Genomic DNA, 10,882 nt, shown 5'->3' with positions numbered 1-10,882 from the left:
GAACTCCCTTTGACCTCTCCGCTGCTCCCAGCTACACACACACATGGCTTCTTTCAGCTTCCTGTCAGCGCCCTTGGACTTACTCTTGGCTTTTCGTCTTCTCCTCACCACTCTGAGACAACACCTTGCAGATATTACCCTGTCCTGAGGCAGGTCCCTACCCACTGCAGCCATGTCCCTCTTTGCTCGGTGACAGGTAATGCTGGCCTCAAGCTAAGCAGCCTCTGATTTTTTGAGATGTTAAGGTCAAAGAGGCCCTGAGATGATCTCTGAATTTCTCCCAGCAGGACAGTGCCAGAGCAACGAAGCTGAAGGCTGCCAGGCGGCAAAAGGTTTATGGTGACTTTGGGCCAGAGCATGGGGTGGAACAGTCCACGTGCCACAATTTGGGTTTGCACTCTTGAGGGCAGTGATGAAAATACAGATACTTACAACTGGACAGGACAAGTACCTGAGCAACCTGATATAACTGGATCTGCTGAGAGCAGGAGGTTGATGTACAGAAATCCCTTCAACCTAAATTATTTTATCATCCTCTGATACAGTTTCTGGGCTTGTAATTGTTTTATTTGATAAAGGTACATTATCCATCCATGAATTAAAAAAATAATCTTTCTGATGAAGCCCCAGTCCCCTCTCCCAGGTCTCTCTCCTGGCTGAGTGCTCTTTGCACATGACCTTGAACCCTGTTCTGTGACCCTACAGGCCAGTAGCAGGGGTGGTTTTGTTGTTTTGGTTTTAAGATTTCCACTGTTTGACCCCTCATTGCTATGACGAGGCATAGAAAATCCCAACCCTGGCAGAGAGGCCATCTTTGCTGTACACCAGACCAGAAAAGGCAGAGCAAAGCTGGTACCAAGGCTAAGTACCTCTCAGCCTCGCTTTAGCAAGGAGAACGCAGTGCTTATCTGCTTCCCACAGTCATCATTGGCTCTGTATCCTGTCCTCACATCCTTTGCAGGGAGCTTAGCCTGGTTACTAGCAAGAAACACTGCAGTGGCTGGTTTGAGGTTAATGCCAGCAGCCTGTCTTGGAGGGACTGGCAGGGAAAATGAGGATCTGGATCTTGTATTGCTCCTGAGCCAGTTGCAGCACATCTCCAGCCTCGTCCAGCTCCAGTTTCACCTGTGAGGGCACGTGAGAAGGACCGGCTCAAGCCCTGAGTGCCCCACACAGGAGCAGGCCATGCACTTCCCCATCAGCAAACAGAGAAGCAGAAGTGCACAGTGGAGTGGGAAAGGAGCTTTGTTGTCTGTGTCCATATCAGAAAGGACGGCTTGATAAGTGGGGGGAGGAGACCCCACGGATCATCGGGAGGAAGGTACAGAACATGTTTGTAATGCCAAGTCTGATGGCAAAGAGGAGGGGGTGTCACAGGGCGGAAAAAGAGCAGGAGACCCTAAATGATCTCCCGAGTCTCTCCAAACTGGCTCACACGACCACAAGGCCACAGAGCAAGAGCATGTGCTTGTGCCCTTGGAACATGGCATCTGAAATTACAACCTCCAGAAAGAGCTGGGAGACCCTGTCCCAGGGCAGGGATCCCTGAGCAGGCACAGCCATCCCGAAGGCCCCAGAAGAAACGTTCCCAACACCAGCAGAAACAACAGGGCAAAGCCACTTCCAAGTAGTCACAGAGATAAGTTGCAGAGGACCTAGCAGAAGACAGTTGTGAGACGGCGCTCCAGCACTCCCAGTCCCATTTCCAAGCACTCACATTGGGGCGGTACCAGTGCTGCTCCCTTGTAGGGCTGGCCCCACACAGCCCTACCTCCACTCGCACAGGCGCTGGCTGGGTGGAGATGGTTTGGGCCCATTGCTCCATGCTCAGCACCGTGGGGTTTTGTTAATGTGCTCGCTGCCCGAGGAGCCCTTCCCTACTGCCCAGTTTGCACCAGAACAGCTGCCAGGGGTGCAGTTCGAGGGGTCTGCCAGTACGATGACCTGCAGGGGCCCGGCTGAGAGTGCTTACAGCTCTGTCGTTTTCCTGGGCTCGATCAGGACTGCGTTTAACATGCCCACCTGGCACTCCTGATCTTGGAGCTTCCTGGTAGCCTGCGAAGGGCTTTGGCACCAGTTCGACCGCTGTCGGCCCCTCTGCCAGTTCCTCAGGATAAGCAGGACAGTGATGAGGACCAGCACCGCTGTCAGTACCCCAAACACCAGCACTGTCACCAGCTGGGCTTCGCTCAGCCCCGAGTCCCTTTGGGTCACCACCTCTTTCACAGAGATTTTTAACAATCCTCCTCCTGACACTTTCTCACTGTGGTTGGCCACACGCCGCCCCGTAACCGCAGTCCTCACGGGCTCTGGCTGTGTCACCTCGGGCATCTCGCTGGTGGTGCTCCTCATCGCCCAGCTGCTCTCGTGGTTTGCAGGGTGGTAGGGGGGAGCCCAGGTGGGCTCGGGGACGGAGATCTCACAGGTTTTGCCAGTGAAACGGTCAGGACACAAACAGTCATAGTCATTGATGCGGTCGTAGCACTTGGCCCCGTTTTTGCAGGGCTGGCTGGCACAGTCGTTGATGTTGATGGTGCAGAAACGCCCCTCGAAGCCCACCTGGCACTGGCAGGAGAAGCGGTTGATGCCATCATGGCAGGTGGCACCATTGGCGCAGGGCCGCATCAGGCAGTCATCCACATCGTGCTCACAGAGAGCCCCCACGAAGCCAGCGAGGCACCGGCAGGTGAAGTTGCTGGCAAAGCCATTTTCATCTTGACACTGCCCCCCATTCTTGCATGGAGACCTGCAGGGAGAGAAGAAAGATGGGTCATGGCCCCTGAGAGCAAGCAGCTCCCCCTGCCCCAGAGATAGAAACACACTACTGGAGCTGGCTGCCACACCACAGAGCAGGCACCAAAAGGAGGACAAGGCAGAGCTTCTGCCTCCCCAGTGACAAGGGTGGGATGTCCCCAAGGCACAGGGCAGCTGCCCAATGGGAAGAGGCCACAGGCCAAGGATCTGAGGAGGATGCGGGCCTTCCTGGTGCTCCTCAAGGAACAACTGGTGTCAGCTCGTTGCATCCACGTTGACAAGGGATGGGAACCCGCTCAGATCACAGCCCCAGTGAGACTGCAGCATGCCAAGCTAAACTAAAGCTAAAGATGGTTTTGGCTTAACTCCATTAGTACATGGAAATCCGGAGACCGTGAGCCAAGCTGGGCTGCAGCTAATGCTGTCTGTAATCACAATGCTGTATCTCACCCTGCCTTCTCACATGGCCCTGCCTTCATCTCACAGTCCTTCCCGTGGAAGCCCTCTGGACACAGGCAGGAGTAGTCCCCATCTCGGTCGTAGATGCACTGAGCCCCATTCTGGCATGGGGACTGATGTTCGCAGATGTGGACATCTGAGGGGGGAGGAAAAGGTGGAATGAGTGAGAAATGAAGATCAGCGCAGCCACTTCAGTTCCCACACACTGCCAGGCCCAGCAGGGATGGGAAAGTGGCCAGAGCTCCTCTCTCCTTCCTTCCAACAGGCACTAGCAGCCCAGGCCTAGAGGTAGCAAGAAGACTCCTTGTTGCCCTACGGGCCTGCATGATGTACTGGTGCTGTGAGTGCCAGCCGGCAGGAGCACACCATGGTGGTGGCACAGAGGTGCTGCACTGTTAGGCCAGATAACAGCACTTGGCCACAGCAAGAAGCCCAAGGGAAGCAGGTGTCATGCAGCTCCCACCATGCAGCTGGGAACAGTCAAGGGACATCCCATCTCCTGGCAGCCCAAGCTGCATCCCCCACGTGGCTTCTGGCTGTGCCATCCCTCCTATCAGTGCGGAGTGAGCTGGGCTTTAGCTGCAGCACCCTGAAGCGCAGCATGGGGATGAGCTTGGATCATGCTCCTTTGTCCCCTGCAGAGCCACCCGCCCAGCCCGGGACTCACCCTTGTCGCAGAACTTGCCGGCCCAGCCGCTGTGACAGATGCACTGCCAGGGCTGGTGGCAGGCCCCGTGGAGGCAGCCCGGCATGCGCACACACTCCTCGCAGTACTCGCCCTCCCAACCTGGGTCGCACCTGAGGGGACAGGGCAGCATCACGACACCCAGCTCTTCTGTACCTACTGCGCAACCCCTGTGTATCTCCCACCACACAGCCAGAGAGAAGCCTTGTCCACAACACCAAAAACCCCAGGGAATGAGATGAGAGCTCCTGTACTGGAGTGGGTGGTCACCAAGTGAGTGCTCACGTGCTTTGGAAAGCACTGAGCTACAGGGAGGGTCAGGTTGGGTGTTAGGAAAAGAGTCTTCACCAGAGAGTGGTCGGGCCCTTGAACAGGCTCCCCAGGGCAGTGGTCATGGCACAACGCTCTTGGACATATGGTCTGAGTTTGAAAAGTCCTGGATGGAGCCAGGAGTTGGTCTCAGTGATCCTTACGGGTCCTTTCCAACTCAGGATATTCTATGACTCTGTGAGTCTACAGGCTTATGGGTGCAGCATGGTGGGAAAACAGAGCCCTGCAGGATACAACGAGCCCTCTGGCCCCAGAGGAGCAGTGCGGTGGCCACAGCCATCAGCAAAACAAAGCTATGGTGTCCCAGTGGCCTTCCCTCACCCTGTCAGCTCTCAGCAAGTTCTAAGAAAAGAGGGCATCTCTATGGAAGCAGGGCTGAGCGGAGGTGGCACCAGATACTGCAGAAGCTATAAACAAAGCAGCATGAATATAAACCTCAGGATAAACTGAGAGTGGGCAGCAAGCACCCCTTCCCTTGGGTACCACAGACTGTGGTGCAGAAACAGGAGGCGTGAGCTGCTTTCCTTTCCCAAAAGGGAAAGCCTAAAAACTGCAAGGGCAAAAGTCTCCCTGCGCAGAGGGCGATTTCGGTTGGGCGTTGCCAAGGCTGGGGTGTGGGTGAAGGGAGATGAAGGCATCGAGGGAGGTGGGCATACCTGCACTTCCCATCCTGGTCGCAGCTGCCGTGGGCCAGGTTGCAGTGCTCGCTGCAGTCATCACCTGCAAGGCAGGGACAGGGGGCTGAGGTTAAGCAGAGATCATGGTTGACCCCAGACTTGCTCCAGCCCTGCTGGCTTGTATGTAGGAGGAATAGGACCCTGCAGCCTGTGCTACAGCACTTTGACCACTGGGCCAAAAAGGCTCAGGCACACACACGGTACAAAGGGACCAAAGGTAGAAGTAGCAAGAATGGGTCCTTTGTGTCTCCGGGATGTTCCCATGCCTGAGGAAAACTGTTTGCATGCAGCAGTCTGAAGCCAGAGCCCGAGCACCCCCCCCTCACCCTGAGGAGCAGGTATCCAGTTCTGCTTATTTATTTAAAGGCCACCATAAAGAAGCTGTAACTGAGCCATGGCCTTGCCATGCCATGTCTCACCCTTGATCCACGTCGGCCTGCTCTCTCCAGCCCAGTGTCTGCTTTCACCCCAACCTCCCCCTCTGCCCCGTCACCTGCTCAGAGGTTTCCGCAGGAGCGCAGCGTGCACCCAGGCCAGCAGGTGATCACCTGCCCTGATCAGGCCCCTTCATCCAGGAGGCATGAGCCTCCCAAACCCAACCAGGGCAGTGGTGCTGGACCTGCTTGGCCCAGGCTTGGGTATCACTGTCCCTCCTGCCTGTGAGCACCTCTCCTGGCAGATGGCTTTGGGAATTCAGCACTTATCCGGAGTGGGGGAAGGGCAAGCTAATCTTCAGGATTTTGCCTCACAGGATCCAGGATTAGCCATTTGGGGTCAGGATCTTCTCCCCCTCTCACCCTGCCTCTCCCCACGGGCTCATCCCACTGAGAAGTGAGGCACTAGAACCCCTCACTGCCCACCTGCTCGAGCACTGCCACCCAGCTCCCAGCATAACAGGGCCTTACGGTCACCATTAGTCACCTCCCAGGTGCTGGATGACAGAGCAGCATTTTCTGGTCTTCCATGTCAGGTCAGCTCTATTTTGCATGATGAGCTGAGGAGTCTTGTCCATGCCAGGGATGGATTTGGAAAGGTGGATAGAGAAGAGCAGGACCCAGAGACTCACCTTGGGCAAGCTGGTGATGGGCCAAGAGGATCCAAAGCAAGGACATGAGCTGGAGGCAGAAGCTCCTGAGCATGGTCAGTGTGGCCCCACCGAGATGAACACCTATGGAGATGAAAAGAGCTGGCTGAGGAAAGGCCTCTGGCTCACACTGCAGCGTCACCTTGTGCATCCCTTCCTCTCCACTACCTGGGAGTTATGAGCTGAAACATTCAGTTTTGTATGGGCTTCTCACAGCACACTTCTCTGTCCTTCCACGCTTCTTCCTCTAAGGCAAGGTTGAAGCACTAAAAACCAAAAAGCCTTCTAACACGTGCATACAGGAGACTAAACATATACACCCAGTGCTGAATGCACAGCAGCTGAGGCTGCTACACCGCTCCTCCGCTCAAGGCCCTGTGAACACTACTGCTGCCATGGGGACCTCTACCTTCCCTCCCCGCATCGGGGAACCTGAGCTCCATGTTTAGCGAGATGTGAGGTCCCTGCACTACATCTATCCCATGCTCACAGCACCTGGGCTGCTTTTCAAAGACTCACTGCCTGCAGCAAGCAAACCTCATAAGCCGGTGGCTAAGATGCGAAGCTCCTTCTGGCTCAATTAGGAGGGCAGGGAGTCGGGTGGATCTAGGTGGTGAGAGGGCAGTAAGTAGCACCATGGAAAACAGCATTGTTAGGGAAGGGGGTGAAGCAATAGGTCCCAGGGCTGAAGCCCTGAGCAGTGCTCACTTGCTGGGTGCAGCCCTTTCCCTCAGCCCCATGGCAGAGAGGCAGAGAGCCCCGTGAACCCTGAGTTCCTGCACCCCCTGACTTTCCAGCCACCTCCCGCCCTTGTAAAGGAGCGTTAAACACTTTCCAAAAACACTTCAATCCCTCCCAGCCTTCTGGGGTTGTTAAGGGCAGGAAATTCTAGGGTGATATCATAAGGATATTACTATAATGAGATGGGAGGGGTTAAGCCACTCCATGAGGAGCGTGGCATGGAGCAAGCTCCGTCCCGTTGCGTGGGTGTGATGGGCAGGGGCCGTGCCGCTGCCACTCTGAAGTGAGAGAAGGTTGTGTTGGGTCTGTAGCTACATGGAAGGCTGCCCAGATTTGGAAAGAAGTCCCCCCACATCCACATCCATTGCAGGATGAGGCGCCAGGGACCCTTTTAATGGCTCAACCCACCTGGACCAGACAAGGTCACACACTGAGCCCTAAGCAGTGATGCTGCTCACAGCATCTCACCACAAAAAAAAAAAACATTAGACACAAAGGACGCAGCATTTTCAGAGAGACTGTGGGATGTGCTCATCAGCGTCCCAGCCAAATTCCAGCAGGGATCACAGCATCCTCCCTCTGCATGCTCCCCATGTCACTGTGCTCACTGGACTGTCCTTTGCTTCCTGCCCCAAAATGCTGGGCAGTGGCGGACAGCTGCGGCATTTCAGAGGAGGGTGAAGCAATGCCTAGGAAACTTATAAAATAATTGAGGGCTGATGGGCGAGCAGTTGGCAGCCCATCCCTTAGGGCTGTTGAAAGCCCGACCTCCGATCACCGCGCGTCACTGCAAAGCTCGCTGCGCGAGGCTCCCCATTGCTGCCCCTTCGAGCTCCAGACCTCCGGGTGCTGCCACCGGTGGCCGCATCCCAGGGGGCAACCGGAGCCCATGGGGGTGCCAGCGGGCCTGGCCTTGGGGAGCAGGGACGCGCCCACTCCCCCCTCCCTAATCCTCTCTAGTGCCCTGGGGCATTAAAGCCCCCCCGGGGGCTACTACAGACACCCCCTCGCGGGTGACCGGGAACCGCCGTCGGGCTGGAGGCGACCAGGGAGAACCCCAGAACGAGGGCTTTTCCCCAGTCCCCCAGCCCGGCGCTACCGGGGCACGGCAGGATGCGCCGGGAGATGCCGCGCCGCCGCGGCTCTCCCCTCCCGCCCTCCCACCCTCCCCACCCCCGTGGCTTCACGACCCCTCCACATCCCCCCGCACCCCCGAGAGGGTCCGGGCGGGGGGTGCCCGCTCCGCCGCTCCCCTTCTCCGGCCGGGGGGCCTCGCAGCACCCGGGCCCCGTTGCCCCCCGGGCGGCGGGGCCGCGCAGCGGGGCCAGCCCCGCTCCCCGGTGTGCTCACCTCGGCGATGCGGCGGCTCGTGGGGCTATCGCGGGGCGCGGCGGCGAGGGGCGGCCATGCCCGGCGCGGCGGCGGCGGCGGCGGCGGGGCTGGGGAGGCGCGGGGCTGCGGAGAGAGCTGCCGCGTGTGCCGCTCCGCCCGCCGCCGCCGCCGCCGCCGTGCGCCCCGGCCGCCTGCCAGCGGCTGCGTGTGCCTGCACATCCCTGCTCCCTCCCCGGGACATCCCGCCTCCCGCAGCCCCAAACCGCAGGCAGCCCCCCCGGGCCGGCTCGGCCCGACCCGCCCTGCCCGCTCACCCCTGCCCTGCTCCTGCTGCCTCCGAGGGGCGGCCACACGCAGGACCCCCACCCACGGTCAATGCGCGGGCCGGGCTGAGCCCCCGGACCCACGAATGCGGGCAGCCCCGGGCTGAGGGTCGGATTCCAGAGGAACACCTAAGGAGGGGGCAGGGTCAGACGTCCCCGTGCACGGAGGCTTCACTGCTGGAGTTGGGCAACGCCGGGCTCCCGCCCGGTATTGGTCACATCCTGCTCAGCACCTCTGCCCGTGCGCCAGGAAACCCCACCAGATCCGCCCCCCAAAGGCTTCGCAAACCTTCAAGATACTGAGGGGAGTGAAAATGCCTCCCCAGACCCTCCGTGCCAGCTCCAAGCCCTCCATTGAGAGCACCTCCATTTTCAAACTCTGGGATTTAAAGTTCTAAAGCAGAGGAGCAACATGAGGCAGGCACCCCAGTAAGAAGGCATCCTGCCAAGCTGCCAGGAAGGAGTCATTCCACTAAGCTGTGGTCCCCAGTGCTTCTCTTGCTGCCACTCACAAGGCATAGACACTGGTGCTCCAATATGGAGATAGCCCTCTGTGAGGGGCTGGGCAGCCAAGTCTTTGAGAGGAAAAGCTGCCTGTGCTTCTCCTCACCTTGCACGGCCTTTCTGCCACTCGACAAGACCGGATTACTCCACCACCTTCCAAGGCCTAGCTATCCTTAATTAGACTCCTTCCACCCCTTTTCCATACCGCGCTGGCCCCCAAAGTTTGCTACTTTCCACCAGGAAGCAAGAATAACCTAATGCTCCTGGTACTTGTGAGGGTGTTACCGGTTCCTGTCTCCTCACTGAGATGGACAAAGCTCATCACATCCCTGCCCTCCCTTTCTCACCTCCTGCAGCACCCACGACCCTCTTAGCCCCATCAAAGTCCAAGCTCTGCACCTCATCTGCCTGCAGACCTCAGCTTGCTTGGACAGCACAACCCTATGAAGCTATACCATGGGCTCCCACCTCATGTGCCTCCTCTCTGTCTCCCTTCTGCTCTCCTGTCAGGTAGGAACACCATTCCTCTCTTTGCCTGCCTCCTCCTGTCTTGGTCACCCTATGGAACTGCTCCAGAGGCCCTGAGGACCAGGCAGCTCTCAGTCTCCTGCTGCTCAGGTGCCGACTGAGGTGCACCAGCTCTGGGATGCTTCCTGCAGTTTTCCATCTTGCTCTCACTCTGCTCTGTGGATATCTGCCTGAGCACTGCACCATATTGCAAGGCCATACCTGGGTGCAGCTAAATCTTGCTTGATTGAATGAACATTAGAAAAACTTCTTGCAGATCAGCACTGTGCGACGCTACCCGCAAGCATCTGTATCCACAACAGCAGTGGTGCGGGAGGGGGAGGTGGGATTGGATTGCAGTGAGCAGAGCCACACACGTGGCTTTCCCCATAACAGTCCTCTCCGAGGTGAAATCTGTGGCCAAGGCTAGGGAGGGGAAATCGGCTGCTGGAGATCTGCATGCCGGGGCAGGGGAGTGGAGAAGGGAAACCATGGCAGGGATTCAGAGGGGTGAAGTGAACACATTGGAGGAAATGGGATCTGGGGTTTGGTTTATTCCTGTTGGTGTGAGGATCACAGACAGGGAGGGGTGGGCATAGAAAAGTGGGTGCAGAAGGGATCAGACAACAGGCACACCAAGCATGATGGACCCTAAGCATGCTCCTTCCTCATCACTGAAGGGCTCTTGTCCCATCCCCCAGCAAACTCTGAGCCTTGCTCTGGCTGTCCCCAGGCTGCCCATGATGACTCCAGCAAGGTGACTCTATTTGCAGACCCAATGTACGGGGGCTGAGGAGGGGATTCCTGCGCTTGGCTTGGACCCGGCTCTACTACGCTCTGATCCCTGCCATGCCATCCCTAGGGGCGTCTCACATGGAACAGCTGCTGGGTCAGAATTAGGAAGGATTTTTTCCTAGCCATAAGAATCCCTCCAGTGCTCTTCCGTCCTATGAAGGAAACCCCACAAAGCAGGGACTCAGAGCAGGACTGGGAATGCCCCATCACCACAGTGCCTTTGAGCCTCTCCCTTGCACATGCCAGCTGCAGGCTCCCTCCCATACCATCCTTCTGACGCAGAACCATCGTTCCCAGTGAGATGAAAAAGTTACCTGTCAAAGCCAGCTGAGGCTGCTTGCCTTTCCTCCGGTGTCTGCAGCCTGCGCCTTGGAGACAGCTGGACATCAGGGGTGAGGATGCTTGGCTGCAGCAGCGGGTGATACTGCGTCTTCTCCTCCACTGAGGAACCTTCCCCAGTGCAAGAAGAGAAAGAAACTCTTCTCTGTGCAGGCTCCTAGAAAAACTCACCCCTTCCTGCCCACTGCAGTCCCTCGAGGGAGGCAGAGGAGCAGCAGAAAAAGCTGGAGGACAGCTGCAAACACCTCTGAGCTGCCAGCTTACACCATCATCCTCTCCCGTGGCTCGGGGTGACCCTCTCCGCCGTATGCACGCTTGCTGTGCAGCACCGGCCCGGGGTCTCTGGGTTAAA

At 57.7% G+C, this 10,882-nt stretch overlaps 1 protein-coding gene across 2 annotated transcripts; it reads right to left on the bottom strand.

Annotated features, from left to right (window-relative positions):
- Positions 203–10,637, bottom strand: DLK2 (delta like non-canonical Notch ligand 2). Of its 2 annotated transcripts, none has more exons than XM_021390359.1 (6): positions 10,506–10,637; positions 5,972–6,073; positions 4,885–4,948; positions 3,881–4,011; positions 3,205–3,349; positions 203–2,746 (listed from the first exon to the last, which is right to left on the bottom strand). In XM_021390359.1, the coding sequence occupies exons 1-6, from the start codon at positions 10,576–10,578 to the stop codon at positions 1,969–1,971; spliced, it is 1,293 nt and encodes a 430-aa protein (XP_021246034.1). In that variant the 5' UTR covers positions 10,579–10,637; the 3' UTR covers positions 203–1,968. The 2 variants fall into 2 exon arrangements, with proteins under 2 accessions (XP_021246034.1, XP_021246035.1); XM_021390360.1 differs by lacking the exon at positions 10,506–10,637 and adding an exon at positions 8,081–8,121.

Source organism: Numida meleagris, chromosome 3, assembly GCF_002078875.1.
Source record: "Numida meleagris isolate 19003 breed g44 Domestic line chromosome 3, NumMel1.0, whole genome shotgun sequence".
Taxonomy (NCBI): domain Eukaryota; kingdom Metazoa; phylum Chordata; class Aves; order Galliformes; family Numididae; genus Numida; species Numida meleagris.
The sequence above is the reverse complement of the archived record's forward strand: the minus strand, read 5'-3'. Positions and strand labels throughout refer to the sequence as shown.